This window comes from Lepus europaeus, chromosome 5, assembly GCF_033115175.1.
Source record: "Lepus europaeus isolate LE1 chromosome 5, mLepTim1.pri, whole genome shotgun sequence".
Classification (NCBI taxonomy): Eukaryota; Metazoa; Chordata; class Mammalia; order Lagomorpha; family Leporidae; genus Lepus; species Lepus europaeus.
In genome coordinates, this window is record NC_084831.1 from 33,172,032 (window position 1) to 33,197,971 (window position 25,940).

The window sequence follows — 25,940 nt, forward strand, 5'->3', positions numbered from 1 at the left end:
TAGTTTCTCTCTGTCCCTGCCCCTGGCTCCAGCTGGGCCAGCAGGGCTCCTCTGTGAAATGGAGAAGCCCTCCTGCCCCAGGAGCCCGTGAGAGCCCAGCTCTCAGGGGTGAGGCCGTTCCCGGAATGGGGCTGCCTCACCTACAAGACTCCAGCTGGAAGAAAGCGAGCTGAGCTCAGAATAGCCAGCCCCTGCCCCTGGGTCTCTGAGCTCGGGTCTGACGCCACCTCTGCCCCTGCTGGCTGGCCCCAGACAGCAGCCCTGCAGCATCCCCAGTGCAACCTGGCCCTGCTACCTTCCCCAGGTTTGTAAGGGCTGCCGCGAGAGGTGCGCCTGTCCCAATCTGGGCGGAATCTTCTGTGTCCAGAGTGATCCTGGCACCAGCCCCATCTGAGAAGGAGAGCTCGGTGGGGAGGGCCTTCAAGGTGTGTTTCTAGGTGGGACACCGTGCTAGACACCTCCAGACTCCACTCCTGCGTGGCAGATAGGACAATGGGGCTCCCAGAGGAAGAGCAACTTGCTCCAGACACTGGTGAGGCTGGGCCTGCTCCCTCAGCTCCTAGTCCAGCCCTGCCCTTCCCCTGTACACCCAGGGGTCCAAGCTGAGCCCAAGATTCTGGGTCCCTTTGGGAATGGCATCAGATGAAGAAGGCCAGGGCACTGGGGTGAGGCTAGGCCGTCTCCCTGTGCTTCCCAAGCTTCCCTCTCAACCCCTGCACTAAGAGTACACAGGGCCCCTGAGGGCAGTGGTCCAGCAGCCATGGACACAGAGCGAGGATTTCGTGCCTGGGTGGCAAGGTCTCACGTGGCATGGATGGGTTGGGGCAGGTGCCTGGCGTTGCAATCTAGGCTCTGCACCGGGAATTCTGGACTTCATGCCGTGCGGCCTAGGCCTTGGCCTGGCCCTTCCCTAGCCTCAGTGGCCTTGCCTCCTCCTTGAGGGGGGAGGTGCCCTCAGTTCTATTGCCTGTGGCTGAGCCGAGTTCAGAACTCCACAGGTGGACAGGTGCACTCCATGGCTGCATCTCTGGGAAACTAGGAACTTCCCCCTCATCACATGGCCACACCGGGTTTCCGGAAGTTCTGCTCGTAGTGCCGCTGGGGAGGTGCGTGGCCACAGGCACCTAAACAGAGAGGGCAGCTATGGGGAGGAGCCAGCCTGGGCTGGGGGCTGTAGCACCGACACTCCCATCCCTGCTTGCCCCCAAAGCTGCAAGTAGGCTGCTTCCCCCTGGGGCCTGTGGCCGCTCAGCCTCAGGGCCTCCTTCAGGTGGGTGGTCTGGGCCGCCTGCCATGGCCCCGGCTCTCCTTGAGCCAGCAGGACCTGCTACCACCCACACCCTCGTGCCCACACTGGGTGTCCACTGTTGGGCCTGTGGGACCCAGCCCCTGGTTTCCATGGCTTCACTCAGAGGACACCCCAGTTCTTCCTCCTCCTCTCTCCCCCTCGGCCTGTTTGGGAAGATTTATATCTGCACATAAGCTGTACTTTTATAGGAATAATTCCTGGGCCCTGCTTGTTATTAATCCAGGCCAATCCAGAACAGGGTCATCCAGGCCCACGGAACTGCTGGAATTTCAGCCGAAAGTAGATACTGTGCAGTCGAAGCACCCTGGGCAGGCGGCCGTGTGCGTTCTGCCGGACTCGTTGGAAGAAGAAAACCGAGCCAGGGACACAGCGTCTAGGACGGAGGTTTCTGTACTCGGTGCTTTTGAGCTGCCTCCATGGAGCCATGGGCCTTGGGTCACTCAGCCTCCGGAGGTAGAGGGCGGGCACTTGCTATGTTCCCAGCCCTGTGCTAAGTGATTGACACACGCGCGCTCCGGGAACTGTCACCATGTACCATGGGGTACCGTGGCTGGTCCCTGTTTCACCAGTGAGGAAACTCAAGCTGAGAGAGGGGACGAGACTTGCCCAGTGTCAGATGGCGAGGAAGCGGTGGCGTCCCAGGAGAGAGATGGCCTGGGAAGCGCCAGAGCTCCAGCTCTGAGCCCCGTGTGCCCACACGACGCTTCTGCAGCCTGCCAGCCCTGGAGAGCCCCCTGCAGCAGCTCTTCTCCAGGGGGACAACTCCCTGCTCTTCCAGGCAGCCAGCCCTAGGCAGGCTCAGAGAGTGGGGGGCCCAGGAGCACAGGCAGCCCTCTCCCGTGTCCCAACATGCAGCACAGGGCCCCTGCCTAAGACGCCAGTGGCTGAGGTCTGGCCACAGCTTGGCATGAGGGCTCATTCTTATTTCGCTAGATTCCCAAAACAGGTCTGGGAGACAGGCCGGGTTCATGATTGCCACTGCAGGTGAGGTCTCAGTGGAAGTGACTCACTCAGGGCAACACAACGAGCAAGGGGCAGAGCTTTCCCCCTTAAGTGCATCTGCGATGTGACCAGTAGCCTACAGCACATCTATTCAGCGATCTCTCATCTGCCCACCTACCCATCCTTCCATCCATCCATCCAGCTCCACGTTTCCATCCATTCACCTGTCTGTGCATCCATCTACACTGTCCGATCTCCCATGTAGCCATCGATCCTCTATCCATCAATCATCCGTTCACCTGTCCATCGCCCATCTGTACCACATCCCACATATCCACCCACCCATCCATCCAAGCTCCATGGATCCAACTTCCACTTAATGTCCAACCTCCGATGTAACCATCTATCCTCCACCCATCAGCCACCTGTGCCTCCATGCATCCATCTGTCCATCCAGCCACCCATCTGTACGATATCCCACATATCCGTCCACCCACCCGTCCTTCATCCATGCGTCTGTCCATCCAACCTGCCTGTATACATCAATCCATCCATCTACCATCTATCTAATCCTTCCATACACACTGCCTCCCATGTATCTGTCCTCCACCAAGAGATGAGGTTGGAAAGATTAGAAGGGTCATAGCCAGGAGTGCTTTGGGTGGATTATTATGCATTTCTTGAAAACATCATTTGGCTGTTTCCTAGGGAGAGGTGTAAGACGATGAGGTCACTGAGACTTGGTCTTCTCTGGAATCCTCACCCCAGAGCCTAGCACAGGCCTAGGCACATGGGCCGTGCAAATGCTGGGTTGCAACGAAAAGCAACAAGATGGCCTTGTCTCACCAAATGAAGCTTGTGTCCTAATGAGGGGGTTCTGGGCCCCTTTGCCTATCGGATACCACCTTCCAAACGTTCCAGTGACGAAGCCTTGAGACAGCCTACCAGAAGAACCCTCAGGCAGCCAGCCAGAGACGGAAGGGCCCTTGACCTCTGCACGGACGAGGAAACCCAGGGCCAGGGAGGAGCGGCTCGCCAGAGGAGTCCCTGCCAGCCCTGGAACCCAGAAACTTGGATGTCTGTGCTCTTGTCTCTCTCTGACGCCCAGGCCCCTGCACTAGGAGGGGCTGGAACCCCAGCCTTCTCCCCCATCCCACCAGCACCGCCAGCCGAGACATGCAGCCGGCACTTCTTCAGCGGCACACCCACCCTGTTGCCTGGAACCCATGTTTTCCAAGGCACACCCAGGGCCCCACCAGGAGGCCGCCTTTCCCCTCTGGGAAAGGGTGAGCCAGCGGGAGGCTGGGCTGTGCAGAGGTAAAGGCCTTCACTCTAGAATTAAACTTCTGCTAAAAATAAGCGCCTGGTGCCCACATCATCAGGATACCCGTGCCCAGCAGGCAGACAGAGCTAGGGTTCCCACTGTGACTTCAGGCCCACATTCCTGGGCACAGGTGTGCCTGGGACCCTCCTTGCCTGGAGGCCTTGGCCTTCTTGCCCAGCCACTGGGAATCCTGAGCTGTGAGTGACCTGGGAGGGGCACAGCTGGGCTCTGGCAGGCAGGAGGGCCGTCAGGAGTTGAGGCCACTGCCTAGGACGGGCTCAGGGTGTGGGGCTGAGTCAGGGGCCACCCACCTCTGGAACCTCTGAGACTTGGCGGGTCCAGGTGCCAGCTTCAAAGCCCAGTGACTCAAGCTCAAACTGCCCTATCCCGCCACGGACAAGTGCCCAGCACCAGGCCAGGCTAGAGGTAGCGTGCAGCAGGGGTCAGCCGGGCAGAGACCAAGGACATACCACGGTTTAACTGTCTCTTTCAAGGGCATCTGAGAAGGGCAGCCCCACCTTGAGCAAAGCCAGTGTAGCCGCAGTTTGGTTGCCGGGTGCAGGGGGCGCTGTCGGCCGTCTGCATCCTCCTTCCGCCTTTGAGTTGCAGTGTGTGTGTGGGCCTTGTGGTGTGGACACACTCCTGGAGGGAAGTGGGGTGTGTGTGTGTGTGTCTGTCTAGGGTGCTACTATACTTGTGCCACTTCCACGTCACAGGCCAGATGCCCACAGGTGGCCTCTCCAGTGCCCTGGGCCACTTAGTCCTTCCATGGCAAGCCGCTGCCTGGTGGTCTCCATTCACCCCCACTGCTTGGGTACCACACGGAGGGCTGCCTGGACAGGAAGTGTATTGAGACACGAAGGCTTCCGGACAAAGGTGGCTTCCTACAGAAAGAAAGCAGCGGCTTCCGGGGCAGCCTGCAGGCAGGAGCATCAGGCCTGGTGGGGCCTGACCCTGAGCCGTCTCTCTGGCCTCATCAGCTCCCTTCGCACACACTCCCAGCGCTGATCCAGGTGCCTGGGGCTGCAGTGCACCCTGGGGGCTGGACACCCAGCTGACTTCCCTGCCAATGTGCCGCTTGTTGCCAGGGGCCTCTCACCTCCTTGCCACGCCTGCCCGCCTGATTGTGCTCGCCCCTCGAGAGGCCGTGAACACGTTACCTGCCCCAGGACACCAGATGCAACCCTCATCCGGCCACCTACCACACTGTCACCCACACACCGCTGGCGGGGCTTTCCCTTGTCTTTGGCTGGTGCTGGTGGCTCAGGGTAGAGCTTTCGGTGCCAGGCTGAGCTGGTTTTGGGTCCATGGCCGGCCCGTGGTTCACGTGCCCTTTCCATTTCTTTGAGCCCCAGGGTTCTCATCTGCAAGTTGGGTGCGGTCACAGTAACAGTGTGGTGAGGACAAATGAGAAAGAGATGAGCTGCGGGGGACTGTTACTATACATGAGCGCCTGATGACAGGGCGCACCTGCAGTCTTGGTGTCGCTCGCTCCTTTTTTTTTTTTTTTTTTTAACAGGCAGAGTTAGTGAGAGAGAGAGACAGAGAGAAAGGTCTTCTTTTTTCTGTTGTTTCACCCCCCAAGTGGCTGCTATGGCTGGCACGCTGCACAGATCCGAAGCCCGGAGCCAGGTGCTTCTCCTGGTCTCCCATGTAGGTGCAGAGCCCAAGCACTTGGGCCATCCTCTACTGCACTCCCGGGCCACAGCAGAGAGCTGGTCTGGAAGAGGGGCAACCGGGACAGAATCCGGCACCCCGACTGGGACTAGAACCCGGGGTGCCGGCGCTGCAGTGGAGGATTAACCTAGTGAGCCACTCCTGACGGAAACACCCTTTGAGGTCTATCAGGGCCTCCGTTTCCAGACACAACTTTGCACTTGGAGAGGTCGGGATTCAGAGCCAGGTCCGTCTGAGCGCAGGGTTGGTATTAAGCCCCCTTCACCAGCATGGCTGCCCTCACCCTCTCTCCCTTCTTCCAAGCCACATGCTCAGCAAATACAGGTCGAATTGGCAATGAGGAAGGCAGTGAGGTCCACTCTTCTTCAGCTGTCCCCAGGCCGGGTCCCCTGGATCTCCTCAGATCTGGGAGCCCCATGGGACAAGGTCAGGAGTGAGGCATTCCTCCATGGGATGCTGCTGCCAGGTGAGTTTGGGAAGCTGGGTCTCCCAGGCTGCTGTGGGTGGGTGAGCCTTGTGAGGTGTCCACAGCAAGCTCTCTGAGGCTGGAGGCGAGGTTATCCAGGCAGCCTGGACAGGACGGGTTACAGGAGGCAGACATGGAGCTGCAGGTGTGGGCTCTGCTTCCAGCCAGGGGCTGCCAGCTGGTCTCTCCCCCAGCTCAGTCTCAGCTCTGTTCTCCGCGAAATGAGGTGCCTGCATGGGTGCCTTGGAGACCAAAGCAGGAGGTCAGCTGCCACCCAGACAGACCCGGACAGCCTTCGACAGCCGCCTGAGCAAGTTTCACGCTCGGCCTGCAGAGGGTGCTCTGGAGCCCTTCCTGGACTACTCCATCAGCCACAGAAGAGCTGACCCTCTACCTTCCTCTCCCCCTCATTCATTCAAATCAACTGGCACTTTAAGAGCTAATCATAGGTGGCCAGCACTGTGGCACTACAGGTTAAAGCCACGGCCTGCTGCACCCACATCCCATATGGGCTTCAGTTGGAGTCCTGGTTGCTCCACTTCTGATCCAGCTCCCTGCTAATGCACCTGGGAAAGCAGCAGAAGATGATGATCCATGTCCTTGGGCCCCTGCATCCACGTGGGAGACCTGGAAGAAGCTCCTGGCTCCTGGCTTCAGTCTGGCCCAGCTCCAGCTGTTGTAGCCATTGGGGGAGTGAACAAGCGGATGGATCTTTCTCTTCTCTCTAGATCACACAGCCAATTGAACCAAGGTGTGCTTGCTCCACAGCTGCCTACCCTGGCATATATAAGCTCACAGAGTCTTCACGGGCCACAGCTTCTTAGCATAGCCTTTGTTTTTCAGATGGCATAATGGAGTTACCTTGTTCAGTATCAGCTCTCTACTGGGAGAGAAGCTGGGATCTGAACGCAGAGCAGTTGCCCTGAGCTCTCAACCTCCATTTGGATTTTCCTACAAAGGCAGGTGCCGGGACTGACCTCAGAGAGGAGTGTGGGTGCAGCAGGAAAGCACCCCCACCCCACTCCCTCGGCTCGGCTCCTTTAGCAGCGGGAACTCTGGGGCTCTGGGAGCTCGGGCAAGAGGAGACGGCTGGTTGCTCTGGGTGCTAGGTGGTGAGGTGAGCTGTGACTCAGAATGGGAGGCCCTGAGCCCGCAGGGGAGGCAGCCCCGGCCAGGCCATCGCCAGGGTCCCCCAGGAAGAGGAGGTTTGGGTAAGGCCGGGCTGAGTCACGGCAGCGAGATGAGACAGGGAGCTGGGATGGCCCAATGACCTCACACTTTGATCTGCGCCTGGCAAGGTGCCGCCGGCCCAGGCGGGCCTGGTGGGTCCAGCTTGGCAGGGCAGGCACACCCCCTTCTTGGTACCCACAGCCAGGGGTCTCTGGGAGGCCAGAGGGTCTCCCTTCGGGCTCACCTGAGGCCTTATATCTCTGTACCCCCAAACCCTGCCTGTCTGGGGAGGCGGCTGGTGGGGGGACAGAGCGCAGTGCAGGGACAGATTCTTGCTATCATCCCTATCCTGGGTGACCCGTGACAAGCAACTGCAGCTCTGGGCATCAGCTTGCTCCCCCGGCCTGTGGATTCATGGGAGGCCCTCCTGAGCTGACGCAGCTTGCACGCACCCCGGCACACAGCCGGGACAGACAATAACCATAAACCCCGACTCTCGGGATCAGGTAGAGGACTGGGTGGCAGGGCCCCGAGGGCTCCCCTACCGCCGTGATCCAGACACTGGGGAGGAAGACAGCGGATTCACGCTGCTGGGGCCCCAATGCGGTGGGCGAGCTCCCCCCAGGCCCACCTGGAAGATGCGCCTGGGAGCCTCAGGAGCCACCGGAGCCACTGTCTGCCCCCAGTCCAGCCCTCCCTGAAGCCAAGGTCCCATAGCACCAGCTGAATGGGTCTCCCACCCGAGGGAAGGGGGCCATTATCTCCCCAGATAAGGGGCCTTGAAAGGGCCGGAAAGGCCTCGTGGCCTCGGGTTCAGGGTGGGCAGGGGAGGGCAGAGCCTGGCTGGCTCCAGCTGGCTCCTGTGTTCCCTTGACTGAGTCAGCCAGGGGCTGCGGCCGCCTCTGAGTTCATCGCCTGCCTGCCCAGCCTTGGAACCCAGGCCTCGGGCGCAGGGGAGGTCCGCAGGGATGACCTGGCGATAATGACAGCCGTGTGGGCAGCCGGGCCCATGTGCCAAGGACGCTCCCTGCCGCCATCCATTTGGTTCTCGAAGCAGCCCTGGGAAGTTAGCAAGGCAGGGCCTGGGAGTGAGGCTCAGAGAGGCAGTTCAAGGACCTGAGGTCACACAGCCAGGAGCAGAAGGGGCGAGCCTTCAGGCCCTGAGCATGGGTGCCCACCACGGTGCTCAGTGTCAGACCTGGGCCAGGGCTGCAGGGTTTGTCAAAAGGGACCCCCAACGGCATTGGTCTTTTCCGGGGCCTGGGGAGGAAGGCTGGTGCCTACGGCCCAGTGTGTGGGCTGTGCCTGGCTCTGTGTGGGCAGAGAAGGAGCTGCAGGTCCCTGCTGCCCGAGGCCTAGCCAGTGTGGGGTGCCTTGGGCCAGAGCAATGCCCAGGAGCTCAGCTCTTCCTGAGGTCCCAGTGAACTAAGAAGGAAAAGGTGGGGGTGGGGCAGGGCCTTCTATCTGTGTGGTCCCAAGCACGTCCTGGCTGGAGGACAGGGCCACTTCCTTCTAGGGCATTCCCTGGACTCAGGAGAGCCCGGGGTGGTGTGCCCAGTCTATCTCAGCACCTGAGAGTGAGGCCGCCTCTCACCTGCAAACTCTGGGCAAAAGGGCCTCGGGCTGCGACACCCAGAGCTCCCAGAGCGCCATGTTCTTTGAAACCTGCTGCAGTGGGGAAGAGGCCGGGCTGGGAGAGGGTCCAGGGGCAGGGACCTCCCCACTGCCTCGTTTCCCAGCTCCAACCAGTGCTGACCTCTGTGCTCTGGCTGCCCCGAGGAGGTCCGGCCCAGCATGACCCTGCACGGCTGGAGGCCCCTCTCTGTATTTTGAGGTTGCACTGAAGGATGGTTGGGGCTCCAGGAACCAAGGTTTCTGGAACCCAAACCTCCCTTTTCCTCTTCGTCCCCCGCTGCATAACTGCATCCTCCTTGTCATCTCCCTAGCAGCCTCTGGAGGGCGCAGCACTCACTTCAGGACGAGGCCAAAAGCTCAGAACTGAGGACCAAGGGGCACATGGCAGGGCTCCGCACTGGTGCCAGCTACCCCGGGCAGGGAATACGGAGGGCACCGGCTGCGTGCTGCAGGCTGCGCCGCACCTACCCACAGATTCTGACCCGTTACACTTGGCGTTCAGCTTCCGGCTCTGCGGCTCACTACTCCCCAGTCTCAGTCAGGGTGGGTGCCTCGGTTTCCCCTTTCTGTGATCTCCCCAGCCTCAGTTTACCGCTCTGTAAAATGGTGACCGTCACTGCTAGCAAGTCCTGACACCCGGGCCCAGCACACTCCCACCTGACAAATGCTGAACGCCGGCAGGGGCTCACCCCTAGCCCACCGTGGCCTCCACCCTCTCTCCCCATCTCGTGCCTGTTCTGGTTAGTCCACGTCCTGGGGGCCGACGGAGAAGCAGCGGCGCTGAGCGCGAGCGCGAACGCGCAGCCCGGGAGTGGGCGGCGGCCCCACCGCGCTGGGCCCGCCCTCGCCTCGCAACCAATTTTGGGCAAAGCGGCGGCGGCGGTGCAGCGCTCTACGTGCGGGCCGTGAGTCAGCGCGCAGGAATGCGCGGGACGCTTTGTTCCGCGCTGTGGCCGCCAGACGAACGTGCTGGCCCCGGGGCGCGGCGGGCCTGACATCACCGCGGCCGCGCGGCCACGTGCGCCCGCGCCCCTCGGGGACTCCGGGAGCCCTGGGAGAGCCAAGCCTCCGCGCGTCGGGCGCTACTCGTGCCAGCGGCCCAAGCCCCGCGTCGTCGCAGGGAGACAGCTGGGGGTGGGGTGGGGGGACGCCGGGCTCCCGGGGGGAGGAAGAGGCGGCGCTGAGGGGGGGCAGTGAGAGAACCGAGACCTCCCTTGGCCACAGCGAGAGCCCGAAACTGCCCTGGGGAGGCCCCTTGGCGCCAGTGGCCGAGGAAGAAGCAGGGGACAGGGCCTGCTCCGGGGACGGGTCCTCCTCCAATCCCTGCCTGCAGCCTGCTGTTTCCCTCAGGTCACTCCTGCTGTCCCGCTGCCCATCGGGCTGGCACGGGCCGTTTGCAGGGCCCCACGGAGCGGGGCTGGGGAGCGAGGTCTGCCGCCTACGGGGCTTTGGAAAGGAGGCTAGGCAGAACCTTCCGTGTTCCAGGCTGTGTGAGCGGGCTAGCCGAGAAGGGAAGTGGAAGTGGAGGCTCAGAGAGGTGACGTCATTTGCCGCAGGCCACCAGGCCGCTGGGGGAGCAGTTAGGAACGCTGAACACTTGGATGGGGCTGGCCGGCATGCCCCGTGGCGCCCGCTGCGGTGGTCAAGCCTGGCGGGTGCAGCATGAAGTCCTGAGGCTCTGCATGAGCCCCGCCGAGAAGGAGCAGTGGCCAGGGGGGACAGAATCCCTCCTGTGTGGCCCTGGGCACGTCACTTGCCTCCTGGGTCTTTCCATAACTGCACTGTGGGTCCTCCAGGGAATTCCATTGTCATCCCTCCCCCGTGGTGGGCGGGAACTGAGTGGCCAAGTGCATGAGTAGGACCTGCAGGGCCGTCGGCTGCAGGGACTGTTGAGTGTGGGCCCTGCCCCCCCAGTCCCACGCGGCAAGCAGGGCTGGGCCATGGCGGGGTCCTGGTTAGCCTGCCTATTGCAGGAGGCGACCTCGGTCAGCACAGGCCTCAGGGACTCTGCAATTGAGTAGGTCCTCGTGCCCCCCCCCCCCCCCCCCCGGCTCAGTGTGTTCTGGAACTCTTGGTCTTCCATCTTTCTCAGGCCCTCCTTACCCTGCTCCTGTAGTGGCTTTGTCCCACCTCAGTGGCTGGCCTCTTGGTCACTCAGCGGCACCTAGGGCGTGCTGGTCCTCAGGAGCCCAGGGAGGATTCTCCTGCCCGAGGCCAGAGATCTCTGCGCTTGGGGTGGTGCCTTTCATTCTGCCAGCAATGCTTAGGCCTCACTTGCAAGCCACCAGAGTGTGAAATGTGCACAAAGGAAGAGACCATGCGGCAGGGTGGTGAGACACCAGGCTCTGGGGCTTCTCTGCACCCCAGACTGCACAGCCGTGGATGGGAACAGGCTCCCTTTCTTTCTTTTTTTAAAGATTTTATTTGACAGTAACGTTACAGACAGTGAGAGAGAGAGAGAGACAGAGAGAGACAGAGAGAAAGGTCTTCCTTCCGTTGGTTCACCCCCCAAATAGCCGCTACAGCCGGTGCTGTGCTGATCCGAAGCCAGGAGCCAGGTGCTTCCTCCTGGTCTCCCATGCAGTTGCAGGGCTCAAGGACCTGGGCCATCCTCCACTGCCTTCCCCGGGCCACAGCAGAGAGCTGGCCTGGAAGAGGAGCAACCGGGTCTAGAACCTGGCGCCCATATGGGATGCCGGTGCCGCAGGTGGAGGATTAACCAAGTGAGCCATGGTGACGGCCCCTGGCACAGGCTCCCTTTCGTGCTCATCTAGGGAGCTAGTAAACGCACATGGTGGCTGCTGGGCCAGCACGAACCCTGCACCCAGCCTGCACCCAGAGCCCACATGGCCTTCATCTTCTCCCCTCACTTGAGTCAGTGGCAGCCATGCTCTTCCCACTGATCTGTGATCATAGAGGAAGACTATGCAGGCCCCTCACAGGTCAGATGTGGCCAGTGAAGGAGAGAGAGAGAGAGAGAGAGAGAGAGAGAGAGAGAGAGAGCGCTAGCCTGCTGCAGGGCACAGAGGGGCAGGGACATCCTGCATTTGGCTGCAGGGGGAGGCTGATGGTTTCCGAGCCCCTTTGTCCTCCAAGTCCCAGCAGCTCCGAGGACATGGGTGATGGGGGAGACTGGAGCGAGCGAGCGTCTGCACGTGCCCCCAACCCTGCACAGTTCCTGGCACCCGAGGGCCCCGCCCCAGCCTGGCACGCCTGCCCGGATTCCTGCCCGTGTGGTTTCCCCGTGGCCTCGCCCTCACGTCCCTGGCAGAGCATCCCCAGCTGTCTGCATTCCTCTGCCATGAGGACGGCCACCGCGGGGCTAGGGCACCCCTGAGAGCGGATGTGTGCGTGCAGCCAAGGATGTGCGGGACACACCTGCCTCTTTGTCCCCGTGTGTCTGTGTGTGCATTCGTGTGTGTGTGCACTGGCAGGTTTGCATCCGGGGGGCGTGGCCACCCCTGTGAGCACCTGTGACTGTGATGCAGGGGCGTTGTTGTGCCAGAGGACATCCCGAGACCCAGGGTCCCTGGGGATCTGTAGGCAAGGGTTTGCACTTATGCATGATGGGGGGGGGGGGATGCATGTTCCCCGTAGCTGAGGGCCCTTGTTGTGTGATGGTCAAGGACTCAGGTGTAGCCTCTCTCAGGCCAAGCTCGCAGTCTCTGGAAGGGGCTGGAAAAATCGAGAGAGAGAGGCCAGGATGAGATCAGTTGTGAAGAGCATTTGCACAGCTAAGCTGATGCTTCCCATCTGTTCCCCTATTTAACTCTTACACCTGTCCAGAGAGAGAGAGAGAGAGAGAGAGAGGCAGGAGGAATGCTCTCATATGAGATTCAGAGAGGGCCAACCACTTGCCCCAGCTCACACAGCCTGTAAGTGGTGGGGCCAGCATGGGGATTTGTGTCTGCTTTACTCCCGAGGCCAGGGAGCTGCCTCCAGGGCCACAGAACAGCAGGGACTGTGCACCGTGCAGCCTAGGACCTGGCTGTTACCTCGGACGGTGAGAGCATCCACCTTGCCTGCCTGGTAGCCAATGAGCGTGGTGGGGCAGCTGCTTTGTGCCAGGCCGTGGTGTGAGTGCTGTGCACGTAGTGACTCATGAGGTCCTCTAAGAGCCCTTTGGGGGGAGCTCATTAAGCTATTATTCTTAATTATTCTTATACCATGTAATATTTATATTATATAATAATGTGCAATAGTTATAATTATTAACAAGCTCTTATTCACATTTTGGGGATAGGTTGAGCAGCTTGCTTGAAGTCCCACAGCTGAATGATGGCACAGAGGGGATTTCAGCCTGTGCCGCCTGGCTCCAGGGTCCCAGGGCACAAGTCTCACGTGCGCTGTTCCCGCTGGCACCTTCTTGTGCGTGGGACCCTGACCTCATCCTCTTCCTGCCGGGGGGGGGGGGGCTTCCAGCTCCACCTACATGCAGGCTCCAGGAAACAGGGTGTGTGCATCCGTCCCCCACGTGTATACGGGGACACCGTGGCTGCACCAGCATAGCACCTGTGTGTGAAAAGGTGACTCCTCCTGCCCGGTGTGGCCCTGGCTTTGCCAGCTCCTGCCTCGCCATGGGGCTTGAGACACGTGCCTGCCTCCTCTGGGCTGCAGTGTCTGTCCTGTCCCTTGCGAGAGCCGGTCGGAAGGGCTGTCCCCGAGTTTCCAGGTGGGAAGTCCTGGGAGGAGGCGGGGCAGGCCTGGCAGCCAGCACTGTGTGGGCAGGAGGTGAAGGTGAGGCTGGGCCAGGGCTGAAGTCGAGGCGCAGGAGCCGGTTTTCCCAGGCTGCGTCTGAGTAATCCTGTGTCTATATTTATCTCCTTCTTTCTTGGGTGAGCAAACAGAGCCCGCTGCCAGCTGGGCCTGCCACCCCTCGTGCCGGCACGTTCCCTTCACCTGTCGGGTGGCCCTGAAGAGCACCGCGGTCTTGGCCCCGAGCTCAGCTTGGCCCATGTGGGACACACAGGGATGCCTGAACCCGGCGGCTCCCATGACAAATTCAGTTGTCCATGGTGGCCAGGAAACCCCCGCGTCATGTCGCTGCACATGGGAGCAGTTGTGGCTGGGCTGTGCTGGGGTCTGGGCTGTGCTGGGGTCTGGGCTGTGCTGGGGCATGGTGGTGGGGGGGACTGGAAAGGAACCCCACCCTCTTTCAGAAACAAAGAGTGCTCTTACCTAGGCCAGTGCTTTTCTTGCACCCTGTGGCGTTGACATCAGCTCCTTTGCCCTCCAAGACCAGAGAGGAAGCTGCACCATGCAGCCTGGGCTCCACCGTCCGACGGCTCTGGGCCTGCGTCTTGGCACCCTGGCCTCAGCCAGATAAGCTCGCTGTGACTCGGTGTCCTTGCTGGCCAAATGGGGCCAATGCTTCCTCCCTCGCAGGGGTCAAAGCGTGCAGTTAAAGACGTCGTGAGCCGACACATGGGGTGGGTTCCTCTGGGTGGGGGCCTCCTGTTGGCACCCGCAGCCACCAACCCGGGGCTCAGGCAGATCCGCAAGGGGGTGCACAGCCGTGGCTCTCACAGCGGGTGCACACTGGCAGACACCCCTAACTCTGAGAGGTGTGTGAAGCCGTAGACCCATGATGAATTAAATGGGTTGGCGCTCAGACCTTGGGAAGATGCTAGAAGATATGGGAGCCAGAATACTAACTATGCTGAGCCCCTTCCCGGTGCTGGCGCGGGAAGGACAGGCAGCCAGTAGCGGGCGATGGAAACAGCAATGAGAGATGAGGCCGCCCGGCCCAAGCCCGGGCTCCACCACCCTGATATCTAGCTAGGTGCTTGCTCTGTCTCTGCCCTCTGCCCCAGCAGTGCCATCTCTCGTGACCCTGCGGAGCCCTGGGCCTGGTGCACGTGCCCTGCAGCCCTGCCTGCTCCCAGGCCGGATTAGGCAGAGGCTGGGGACGTGCGGGGCTGGCAGGCTCAGGGGCGGGGTTGCTGCTGGCACTGGGGCTGCCCTATGCCGGCTCAGGACTGGGCTGTGGCAAGGCCTTGTATGGCTCTGGCAGAGCAGCTCGGCGGCGGCACCCATTGGCTGGGCTGGCACTCCCAGCCGGTGCTGCCCGGGCCCCAAGCCACAGGTAACTGGAGCCATGGGGAGCTGATGGATTAGTGCGCCTGCCTGCCCGCCCGCCCGCCCGCCTGCCACTGGCTGCTCTTCTTTCCTAAAAAGGCAGAGCTGCAGGGATGGGCAGTTGAACTCAGACCTGTGGAGAGGGCAGCAGGTGGGGTGGTGCAGGTGACTCCGTGGAGGGTTCCGGAATCCCAGCCCTGGCTTTGGGCCAGGCTCTTCCCGGCTCTGGACTTCAGTTTTCTCATCGGAAAGGGAAATGATTGGCAGCTGGGTCTTCCTGGAGTGGACGAGGCCTGGGTAAGATGGGAGTGGGTGTGGGTGTGCTGGGGTCCCTCAGCCCCAGGTTCCAGGGCCGCTCAGTGACAAACAGGCCCAGATTCTCGTCCTATGGGAAGCTGGCCGTTTCCTGACTGTGGGCACCTGCGTTCACATCCTGGCCCTGCCACTCATGATGGCCTGGCAGGAGCAGTGTCACCACTCTGAGTCCAGTCTTCTTGCTCTGTGCAATGTGGCGTGGTGCTGAGCCCACTCCTCCCAGGGCTCAGGACCGGCGCCCACCATGAGCCCTGTGTCAGCAGCCCCCCAGCGCCCCCAGCTCGCTCTCTTCCTGCCTCTACTGCAGCTCTCCACGCATGCCAACCTCAGGCTGGCCCGGCCTGCTCTGCCTGTCCTGCCCGCAGCAGCCCTGGCACCAGGAGTCTCGGGACAGAGCCGCCTCTCCAGGTTCCGGGCCCAAAGAGGGCCCAGGTCTGGGGGGGAAGGCAGGGTCTCTGAGTGCCATCCTGGTGTGGACCCGGGCACAACTCGGCCAAGGCCTCGGCAGCAGCCTACGTAGCCAGCATCCTCCCGAGACTCTGGGTGTGGCAGGATGCGTTAGTGGCCCTGCTGCCGCCTGGGGGACATCTTGGGCTCTACCTTTCATCTGTGAAATGGGTGAGTGCCCTGTCCTGCTCCTTCCTGAAAGGGACCGTGCTTTATGGACTCTAGAGGGCAGCCCAGGAAAGCTGGTGGCCAGCGACGTGGCAATAACCGGTGGACGTGGGGCCCAGTGGCAGGGGGTGGAGAGGAGGCAGCTGATCTCTCAGAGAATTCACACGCTCTGTGTTCATGTCCTCAAAAACTGGAGAACCAGGCTGCTGCTTCTTCGCACCTGCAGCCGCCCCAACGTGGCTCACAGGTGACCCTGCTGACAAGGGCGTCTGGGGAGGAAGTGCAGGGGGTGGGGTGGCTGCTGGGCAGCTGCTGGGCAGTCTGAGACCCAGGGCACCCCTGGGGCTGTGGTTGGTGGGAGTGGATGAAGGAGGAAGTTGGGCATCTGAGGGGCTCTTGTCCTAATATTCCCTCTCACTATGCCCTTCCGCACATGTGCACAGTGACGTGTGTCTTGCTGGGTGATTGGAAGGACCACAAATTGAGCTCTTGGATGCTGGACACAGAGCCTGGCCCTCCGACTTCTGGGGCTGGTCTGGGCACCTCTTTCCCGCTGGCCTGGGCTGAGACAGGGTGCTCCCTGCACGTGTGCAGGCTCCTGCTTCCCAGCTCCTGGCCCCACACCCTGTGACTATGACGCCTGGCACTGGCTGTGCTCCCTGGAGCCTCCCCCGGGCAAGTCTTCCCTTTTTGAAAAAACAAACAAACAAACAAACACACGCCTGTAAAATCCAAGTGCCTTTGAGGATGTCACCAGGCTGTCCCTGCCGGCAGCGCTGGCATCTGCCCACCTCGGGGTTCAACCCTGAGAAGGTTTAGCCAAGCGATTGTCACGTGGATTATTTCCATAGTCCTGCTGACCCTTGACCTTCCTCACAGCAATCATGAACACTTGCTTCCTCCCCAGCCCCGGGCCTCGGGGGCCCACACTCCCCTGTTCACTTGCCCGTACTTGCAGCCCTGGAATCCCACTGTGCCTCTGCTCCAGGGCCTGCACTGGAAACAGCTCTGGCTGCCACACCAGGGGCCCTCCGTGTTCCCCAGCATGCTCTCTGTCCCCTCAAGGCTCTCCAGGCTTCTCTCCCTGTGTCTTCCCCAGGTGGCTCCACTCTTTCTCGAACACCCACCCACAGGGCACCCTCGGTCCCCAAGCAGATTCTGTGTGCACCTGCCCCTTCCCGGGTCATCAGAAGATGCAGTTTCCATCTCCTCCTGCTCCAGCCAGGCTGCAGCCACACCAGCCCTTCAGACACACTCAAGTCTTCCTTCCCGGGCCCCACGCCCCTGCAGTTGCTGCCCCAGCTCGCCTCTGCCCCACCCCAGGCCGGGGTGGAAAGCTGTCTGCCCCTGGAGTCTCCACTTCCCACCTTCTCACCCTGTCAGCTTCTCCAGCATCACCAGTTATCCAGCTCAGCAGAGTCCACACAAGGTCTGATCCCCCAGGGACGGGACTAGGCCAGCTTTCCCCAGAGTCAGCGAGGAGTCTGTTAATGGGACACGCAGACCCTCCAGGCTCTGCGCCCCGCACCGAGGACCCCTGCTGACCGTCCGCCAGCCCCTCTGCTTCCTCCTGGGCTCCCTCTTCCTCTGCCTGGCCCTACGGAGATTCCCAGGGAAGGTTCCCTGGGCAGCTCAGACTCACTCCGGGCTGGAGTTCTGGTTCTCTTGCATCCGCTGGATTGTGGTCCCTGTGGCTGCGTCATTGTGGCCTACTCTCCCTATAGGACAAAGCTGGGCCGTGCCTGTCTTGCTCACTGCCGTGGTGTCAGCCCTTGGCTGGCGCTTAGCAAACCAGTGCCCATCTCTCCCACCTTGGGAAGCTGGCCTCCCACTTGGAAGCCATCTGGTGATGTTTGGGGTGCTCCAGGCTCCAGTGGCCACCACGTGTGCCTCACCGCCTCTAACCCCCACGGTGTCCTGGCCATGACCCTCCACTTCACGGGTGGGGGAGCAGAGGCACAGAAAGGTGACTTGCCCAAAGGTCCACCAGCGGTGGGCACTGTGCCAGGATCTGAATTCAGGGTCGGGGTGGGCCCTAGAGCCACCGACAAACGTCCGGAGAAGAGCGGAGACGCCCAGACGGCGTGAAGCCAAGGCGGGGCTGGGATCCCGACACTCAGGAAGGCCAAGGCCGGCCTGCAGCTGCCAGAAGCCAGCAGGCAGCAGGGAGCAGACCCCACTGAGAGCCTCCAGGAGGAGCCCCCTCGGCCCACAGCTGGACTTCAGACTCCCGGCTGGGAGCAGGCGAGAGCGTCTGTTCCGCTGTTTAAAGCCACGTGGGACAGCAGAGCTAAGGAACTCGCTCAGGGCCCTGGCCTCGTGGCTGTGGTGTCAGAGCTTCCCAGCCAGGCGGGGACGTGAGGTTCCCAAGAAAGTCCTGGGCTGTGTGACGGTGACCCAGTGGCTCCCCCTTTCTGGGCCTGAGTGCTTTGTGCTAAAATGAGCACTAGGGACGGACGCCAGGCGTCTCCCTCCATATCGGACGTGCGCCACTCTCAAGACAAACCATGAGCCGGGCAAGCAGGGCTATGTTGGGGTTTTCAAATTTATTCCAACGTGCTTTTTTTTTTTTTTGTAAAAAATATCCTCAGGCAGAACACTCAGCCCGAGCTGTAATAAAGGCAATTATTAGACTTGTAAAAACGTCTCATTCACAGTACAGATGTCATTTACAACAGAGGTCACACACAGCGAGACTGAGCATTCGTCCCTTCTGGAAGCCAGACTCTGTGCTTTGGACCTGCGTGGACTTTTTTTTGTTATTGAGTATTTTTTTCTTTTGCACTGATATATACCATACCGACATTGCAAGATGCAAGTGTAGAAACGGGAGTTTAAATAAAATTACAGGCAAAACCTATCTCATCCCAGTGCAGCTACTGTACATACGTACAGTACGATTTTTGGAATGTATTGCCATTGAAGAACATAGAAACTCTCTAAGGACAATTTCACACACAGAATACATACACCTTTTAGAAAAAAAAGGCAAATATTTATCTTACAGACAGTGCGTATCTTACATTTGCCTACTTGTTTCTCTTTGCTTTTTTTTGTTTTGTTTTTTAAAACACTTGATTTAGTAAAGTGATCGTGAGTGCTGAAGTAATTTTCTAGTGGGAAGCAGACTGGATTCACGACACGGAAGCAGATTTGGGGAACAGGCCTTCCGGGCACTTTCTCCCCTGGTCAATGTGGCAGGGAGGCCCCCCAAGGACGGCTGCTCAGCCGAGACTTTTGCTTTAAGAAGGATTTGTCTGGAAAATGTACTAGAAAGAGAGATTCAGCTCAGATACAGGGCTTGCTCCCGTGCCAAAGGACCCGCTTGAGGAGTATGGAAGCTAATCCTTGCCTACTTTTCCCAACAGAGGGCGCCAGAGAGACTTCTGGGTCTGGAGGTTGGAGGCTTTGGGGTGTGAGGGGGGTGGTCCACCGCTCGTGGGCTCCCGGAGGGTCTCAGTGGCTGGGGGCAGGAGGGGTCAGGCCTGCAGGAGGAAAAGGCCGGGTAGTACTCAGAAGGACCCTGAGATGGCAGAGGGCGAAGGGCTTCCTGGCAGGCTTCACCATAGATGGTGAAGTTCGCATCTGAAACCTTCACAAATGCTGGGCCCCCTGCTCCTGAGAGCCCGGAACCAGAGCTCCTGTGCACCAGGGAGTAGCCATGCCGCCAGCTTCACAGGGGCCCAGGCGTCTGTGCAGTCCGTCAGTGCCACGTTCCAAGGCCCGGGGCTGGTGGTGTGGAGGGGGCGGTGTGTGTGTGGGGCTGTGCACCTGTGCCCTGGGGAGCGGGGGTGGAGTCTGTGCCCAGTGACAGGAGCCCTAGGCTGGTGGCATCGGTTCTGTTCCTCTGGGCACCTGTGTGGGGCAGTAGCCCTTTGGTCAAATTTCATTTGTGCATATGTCCCCGTCATTTGGGAAGGAGTCTATAGTGACTCCTGGCCCGCTGTGCCCCCTTGCCCCTGCCAGCCGCACCACCCAGCCCTTAGCTCCCCAGAACAGCTAAGGGCACATCGAGGGGTGGAGGGGTGTGGCCGCCCCCAAGATGAGCACCCAGTGTGGGGCAGGAAGGTTTTGCCCTGGGAGGTTTCCAGCCCCCGCCAAGGCAATGCCCCCAGTCTCCCCTCCTAAAGTCCCCAGGAGTTGAGACTAAAAGATGATGGTGAGGAAGGCCCTGATGCCATCCTGGACTGTGACTGGGGCCAGGGCCCTGTCCACTTCCTGTCAAGCCCAAACAGTGCCAACACTGTCTAGGCTGGGCTCACTGGTCTCTCCCAGAGTGGGCGACACCCCCAGGCTCTGAGCCTGGCAGCCAAGGTTACTGGCTGACCACGACTCCCCAGTGTCCAGGAGCACAGGGGCTCCGGGCATGCTCTGTCCTGAAAGAACCAGGGGGCCCAGCTGGAGGATGGACCAGTGGTTGGGCCACGCATCCAGTAGGGGCGACTGCCACAGCTCAGAGCCCCTGGCCGTCCCTGGCTTCAGACAGAAGAAAAGGCCCTGCTCTGAGTGAGGTCGCCTCGGCACCCAGCCTGGGTGGGCGGCCACCACGGACCTCGCACTTCCCCTGCCTTGCAGGCAGCAAAGGATGACTCTTGTGGAAGGTTGTGGAAGGCACTCACCTCTCCCGGGCGGGGACTGGAACCGAGCCCGCCTGCCTGTACCAGGAGCGCTTGTTTCCACATTTAGTGACACTGGGTAAACAGGCTCAAGTTCAAGTTCCATATTTCAACTTGGGATTTAAATTTTTTGGGGGGGAGATGTAATTATTTTTCTTACCAAAGCAGGCGTCTGTCCCTGGAAATGCAGGGTGACCTCTTAAAGGTGGCCTCAGGCAGGGATTCGGAAGAGGCACTGGCTGGTCCACCTTGTTTTGGAGAAGACTTGAAGTGACGCAGGGACATTCAAAAATCCTCTGGGCAGGAGACTGTGAGGCGGCTGGGGGAAGACCCAACGCCTTCCTCTCTTTACGTGCGAGTGTATTTATATCTGCATGTATGTGTACACACACACAACCACACAAGAGAGGACTGGAGAACACTCCTGGGAAACTAAGCTTATGTTGATGCAAGTTTTTGAGCCCCGTGGTTTTCATCATACCCATTGCCCATGCACTTTCTGAAGCCTCCGGATTCACAAGGGTTTCAAAATGCTTGCATTGAAATAAGCTGATCTTTTCATTTCTTCGATGAACTTTCGGAAGTACATACCCTTGTGTGTATGTGTGTGTCTCTGCATGTCTGTATTTAGAGGTCGAAACAATAGGCCTGGGCAGCCCCCAGCTGTCATTTTGGGGGTATTTCTGTGGGGGAGCGAAGGCCTCAGAAAGTGGGGTGGGCACCAAGGAGTCCCCATGGACCTCCAGCGCCAGGCACTGGGAGAGCTTAGCCAGCGAAGGCAATGGGGCCCCTGTCCCCTGGGATCAGGTGAAGCAGGACCCAGACTCCATGTCCCTGGGCCTTGTGCCTTGCTCTGAGCTTTGTGGGTGGTTTTTAGGATGGAGAAGGAGCCTACGACCAGGGCCCTGAGAACAAGGCGTAGGCCAGGTGCCCAGGGACCAGGCAGTTAGTCAGGACTCCTCTCCCAGCCCAGGGAGCAGAGGGCCGGAAGTCAGGGCTGGGGTGGTTCGTCCGCCTGTCACATGCCAGGATGGACCCCCGCTCAGACTACCCGGGTAGCTGGGAGCCTGGGAGAATCAGCTCCTACCTCCTACCTGTTCCTATGAACTTGTGTTGAATCCTAGCATAGATAACATTTTTTCCTCTTTCAGGCAAAGAAATAAATTAAAAAAGGAAAAAATGGGTTTTCCAGGCCTGCTTGCGGAGTGCGGGGTGGGGCGGGGACAGAGCGGCAGTGAACAGGACCAGGAACGTCTGCACACAGCAGTGCTTGCTTGCTTCTGCATTTAATCACGCATTTTAAAAAAGTTTCCTTTTCCTCCTCTCCCTCGGGGCACCCCCTTGCCCTCAGCAGGGTCCGCGCCTGGCCAGCTCGGGCGAGGGGCGGGGGTCAGGAGGCGCCTCCCGTTACAGCACAAATCCTTCTCGGCCCCGGACGCCTCGTGGGTGGGTGGGTGGGGTCTATGCATGTGTGTGATTGGTTTTGTTTCCTTTCAAGCAACAAAAGGTGTAGAAAAGGCACAGGTAACTGCAGACATGGGAAGGTAGGACAGACGGGCTCGCGGGCAGAAGCAGCACGGACGGATGGACAGATGGACGGACAGTCAGGGCAGAGGGACGGTGGGCGCCGTGAGTCGAGGGGCTGGCTGCAGAGATCCGTTGCCTGCCGCTGGGAGCCGCACGCTGGGGCGGCCACACAGAGACTAAGGGCTCGGCGGGCCCCTGTCCTCGGGCTGTGGTGGAGGCGCCCTGGGCTCCCCACTTCCTGAGGGCTCGGGGGAGCCCTGCCTGGTCCTGGGTTCCCCGGAGAGGTTCCTCCTCCTCCGAGCTGGGGAGCAAGCGGAGGCCTCGGCCAGGCAGCCCATGGAGCTGCTGCGGTCCAGTGGCGGGGTGGCTGGGTCCTTGGGCTTGGCCGGTGCGCGTGGTGACTCCAAGCGGGGGCTCCGGGACAGTGCTGCCCAGTGGCCCTGGGGTGGCTGGGATGAAGCCTCGGGTGGGGTGTGGGAGCTGTGCCTGGGCGTGGGCTCTGGGGGTGCCTCGGCCCCCTGGGGCTCCCAGTCTGGAGGTCTGCCCAGGCCCCCGCCTGTCCGTTCTCTCTCCCTCTCCCTGGGGTCCTCCCTGCCCTCCAGCTCCGAGGAGAGGGTGAACTTGGAGACCTTAGCCACGGGGGACACGGAGGCCGGCGAGCTCTCGGTGGGACTCCAGCGGCTTCGCTCCTGGGCCTCCCGGGCCCCTGTCAGGTCGCTGCCACCCCCTGAGAAGCCGCTGACCCAGGCCACCGTGGGCCCCGGCCGGGCCTGCACCATCTGGATCCCCCCAATGGGGATCAAGGGGCACGGGGCGCGGGTCAGGTGCTGGGAGTGCAGCGGCAGGTGGCTGAAGATGTTCTCCTCCGTCCGGGCTGGGACGTGGCCGCGGAAGTCGTGGGAGGCAGAGAAGGGTCGGGAGCAGAAGGGGTGAGCAGGGCCAGGTGAGCAGGACGGACTTCGGGGCTCGGCCTTCTGCTGGGGTCAGAAAACAAGACAGGGTGAGGCCAGGATGGTGTGCTGAGTGTGGGAGGCGGGGGGCGGGGCTGCACCAGGATCTGGGTGCTGAGCGGGGACCGGAACCTGCATTCCTGACTGCCTGCCCGGGACACCATCCAGTGGGCCATTCCCAGCTGTCCGGCGACTGGGGGCGTCCTCTGGCCCCGTGGTCTCAGACCTTGGGGCAACACATCTGTCTTTGTGGGAGGGGCTTCTTAGACAAGCCCCCCCCCCCCCCGACCCTGGTCCGTCCTTTCCGTTCCTCTGATGGCCCTGCTCCAACTTTGCCCTTGGGCGCCTTCCCACCCAAGGCTCCCAACCTTCTCCCACCAGCAGGAATCTTAATGGGAAGCCACAATGACAACCAAGGCTCGGTTGCCACACCAGTGCCCCTCCAGGAGTGATGGTGCCCTGTCCCTGGGAAAAGGGGTCAGGTCTAGGGAAGCTGGCTGCAGTGTGTGTGTGTGTGTGTGCACGCACATGTGCACAGGCGCACAGAGATGGCAGGACCTCAGGGTGGTGAGGCTGTGGCAGCACTGGTGAGGCTGGTGGGTGGGACCACATCAATGGCAAGAGGTGGTGTGGCCATGGTGATGCCTGTGGGGTCACTGGGGGCATAGGGACAGCAGTGCTGGGGCTGGGGTGACTTTGAGGACACTCTGCTCTGTGCTCGCAGACTGCGTGTGGGGGGCAGGGACTGTAGAAGCGTTTATACTAGCGGCCAGGCCGCAGGTAGAGGCCCCCAGAGCCCATGATCTCCGGGAGGCTACAGGGAAGGTGAACCGACCAGTTGGTCACGGCACCCGGTGGGACGCTGGGCCCAGTCGGTGCCCAGAGCTGTCTGCCGAACCCCACGGAACGCCTGGACGGCTGCAGCGGTGTGGCTCCCGTGGGACAGCTCAGAACACACCAACCCCCCAGCCACCGGAAGGGGGAGGCGGAGGCAGGCTGGGACTCACCCAGGTGGAGGCGCAGGTCTCGGAGCTTCTGCCGAGGAGCTTGTGAGGTAGAGGCGCGGGCGGAAGGAGAACCCGCGGGGCCGGCCTCGAGCCTGGGCCATGCTCACCCGCTGAGGGGCTGCCCGGCCCAGCCAAGGCCCACTCCCCTGGCAGCACCGGCTGTGGTGGGGACGCTGCCTGGCCCGGAGACCATCTCCTGGTGGGTGAGTGTCGGAGGGGGCCCGGGCCTGGGGTGCCCTCAAGTTCGGGGGGCAGGTGTGCGCGAGGGGTTGGTTCTCTTCCCAGGGGATGGAAGGTGAGAGGAGACAGCTGGAGTCGTGGAGACCCGCAGGGGAGGGGGCCCGTGTCTCTTCGCGGGCCCGTTTGGAGGCCAGGTGGGCTCGAGGCTGGGGCCGGGGCCTCCCGGGCCGGTGAGCGTCGCTGCGGAGACGAGTTGTTTTTGGTTAGTGAGTGTTTGCGGGCCAGCGGTGGGCGGCTGCCTGGTTCTCGGCTTGGGGACCACGGCCGTCGGGGCGATGCAGCCTTGGAGCTCGGGGCTGGGCCTGCGTCCTTCTCCACGGGGCCTGCGGGGGCCGGTCCCGGCGGGGGGAGGCACAGGGTGTTCTGGCTGCAGGAGCAGCAGGTCCTGGCTGTCGGGCGCTCAGCTTCCGAGACGGAGCCGCCTGGCGCGGCCTGCAGCTCGGCGCTGGCACCTGAGGGCTGAGGGCTGGGGAGCGGGGAGGAGTCTGGCCGGCTGGGCGGGGCAGCCTCTGCGGACGGCCCGGGCGCCTCGTCCTGGCTCTCCTCCTCGTCCTCGTCCTCTTCGTCGTCCAGGTCCGAGTCGGAATCCGAGCCCTCCAGGTCTGAAAACTGGTGTTCCTCTACCGCCTCTGAGCCCTGGCGCCCTTCCGGGTCCTGGAACAGGTCGTCACTGGTTCCTGAGGGGAGGACACGGGACAGGAGGTCACGGTCAGGCCAAGGCCACGCTGGCCCCATGGCTGCTCCTCCCTAAACGCCAGGGTCCTCCATGGTCAGCTGGGCAGAAGAGCCATGGCTGGGGTCGACCAGGCATCGGAACACATACCGGCTGCGCTGTGACCATAGTGAGCACCATCGACCCGGGGTCTGCGGAGCACAAGGCTTGTTCTGTAGGCTTTGGGGTTGTGAATTCATGTGGTCCTCAAGGAACCCCGGGCAGTTGGCCTATTCTCCACGTGTTACAGATGGGAAAATTGAGCTAAGCGATTAAGTAACTGGCCCAAGCTAGGGAGTAGTAGGGCTGGCACTGAACCCCAGTGAAACGCCACCACCAACTCCGCTAGCATCTCCGTGTTGGCTGCCCATTCCCCAGGCCCCTCGTCCACGCTGTATTGTTGTGCTGTGCCTCGGTCTCTCCCTTTGTCAAACGAATGGGATGGCGTTCTCTCACGGGCCTCTCTAGAGGCGAATGCAGGCCTAGCACACAGCAAGTGCCCAACCAACCACCAGTGTGAGCACTTAAATGATGCGCCCTATGCCTCCAGGACCGAGCGGCCATCCCGGCCCAACTGGCGGCACAGGGCCACGGCGGGTTTAAACGCACATCTGCCGCTGTGACCAGGCCACCGCTGGCTGGCACGCCGGCATCTGGCAGTGGCAGACTCTGGCCTCCGTGGGTGGCTGGGCTAAGCCAGCCTCAGGCTGCAGGGCAGGGCCCACCCCAGCTGTACTCCCGACCAGAGGGAACACTGCTCCCAGCTGGGGGTGGAAGGTTGACTCGGAAATACTAGCCTTCTCGCGGGGTAGACCCGACCGGCCAGGGGAGCTCTCACATGGCAGGAGTCCAGTTTGGGTATCTCCAGAATGGGCACCATGCGGGATGCCAGGGACCGTTTTGCTGATGTGTGGCCCCCCCCCCCCCCCGCCGGCAGGCTCCCAGGGGCTCGGAGCTGGCTGGCCCATGGCTGGGCTGTTGTGGCCTGGTGTTTACCACTTGCAAAGTGAGGGCTGAGCCTCACACAGGCCAGCGTTGCCCCACTGTGGGCCAGGGGCGCCGGACAGAGACGCTTATCCAGCTCTCCGGCACACCCAGCTGCCTCGGGGCCAGAAAGTCCGGCAACGCCAGGGCAGCTATCAGATTCTGGACATGGACAAAAGTGGGTGATCAGTAGGACACAGCCAAAAGCCGTGGGATGGGAGCAGGCACTGGGAGGCAGGCGGAGGGCCTAGAGGCTCTGGGCAGGGACTCCGGGCAGCTGGGAGCTGAGGATAGAGAGACCCGAAGGGGACGGGGGCTGGGCTGGGAGTAAGGATGGGCATGCACAGAAGTGTGGTTTTGCCCCAGCCGCTGG

General features: G+C 61.4%; 1 protein-coding gene across 4 annotated transcripts in view; it reads right to left on the bottom strand.

Annotated features, from left to right (window-relative positions):
* Positions 1 to 21,603: 21,603 nt before the first annotated feature.
* The window catches only part of HIVEP3 (HIVEP zinc finger 3), a 488,676-nt gene continuing 484,339 nt past the window's right edge, over positions 21,604 to 25,940 (bottom strand). For 3 of the 4 annotated variants that reach the window (XM_062191077.1, XM_062191078.1, XM_062191079.1), the window contains exons 9-10: positions 23,632 to 24,548; positions 21,604 to 22,651 (exon numbers count right to left, since the gene is read on the bottom strand). In XM_062191077.1, the coding sequence (XP_062047061.1) occupies positions 21,851 to 22,651; positions 23,632 to 24,548 (1,718 nt within the window). In that variant the 3' untranslated portion in view covers positions 21,604 to 21,850. The remainder of the gene's footprint in view (positions 22,652 to 23,631; positions 24,549 to 25,940) is intronic. The other variant, XM_062191080.1, reaches the window with a different exon arrangement.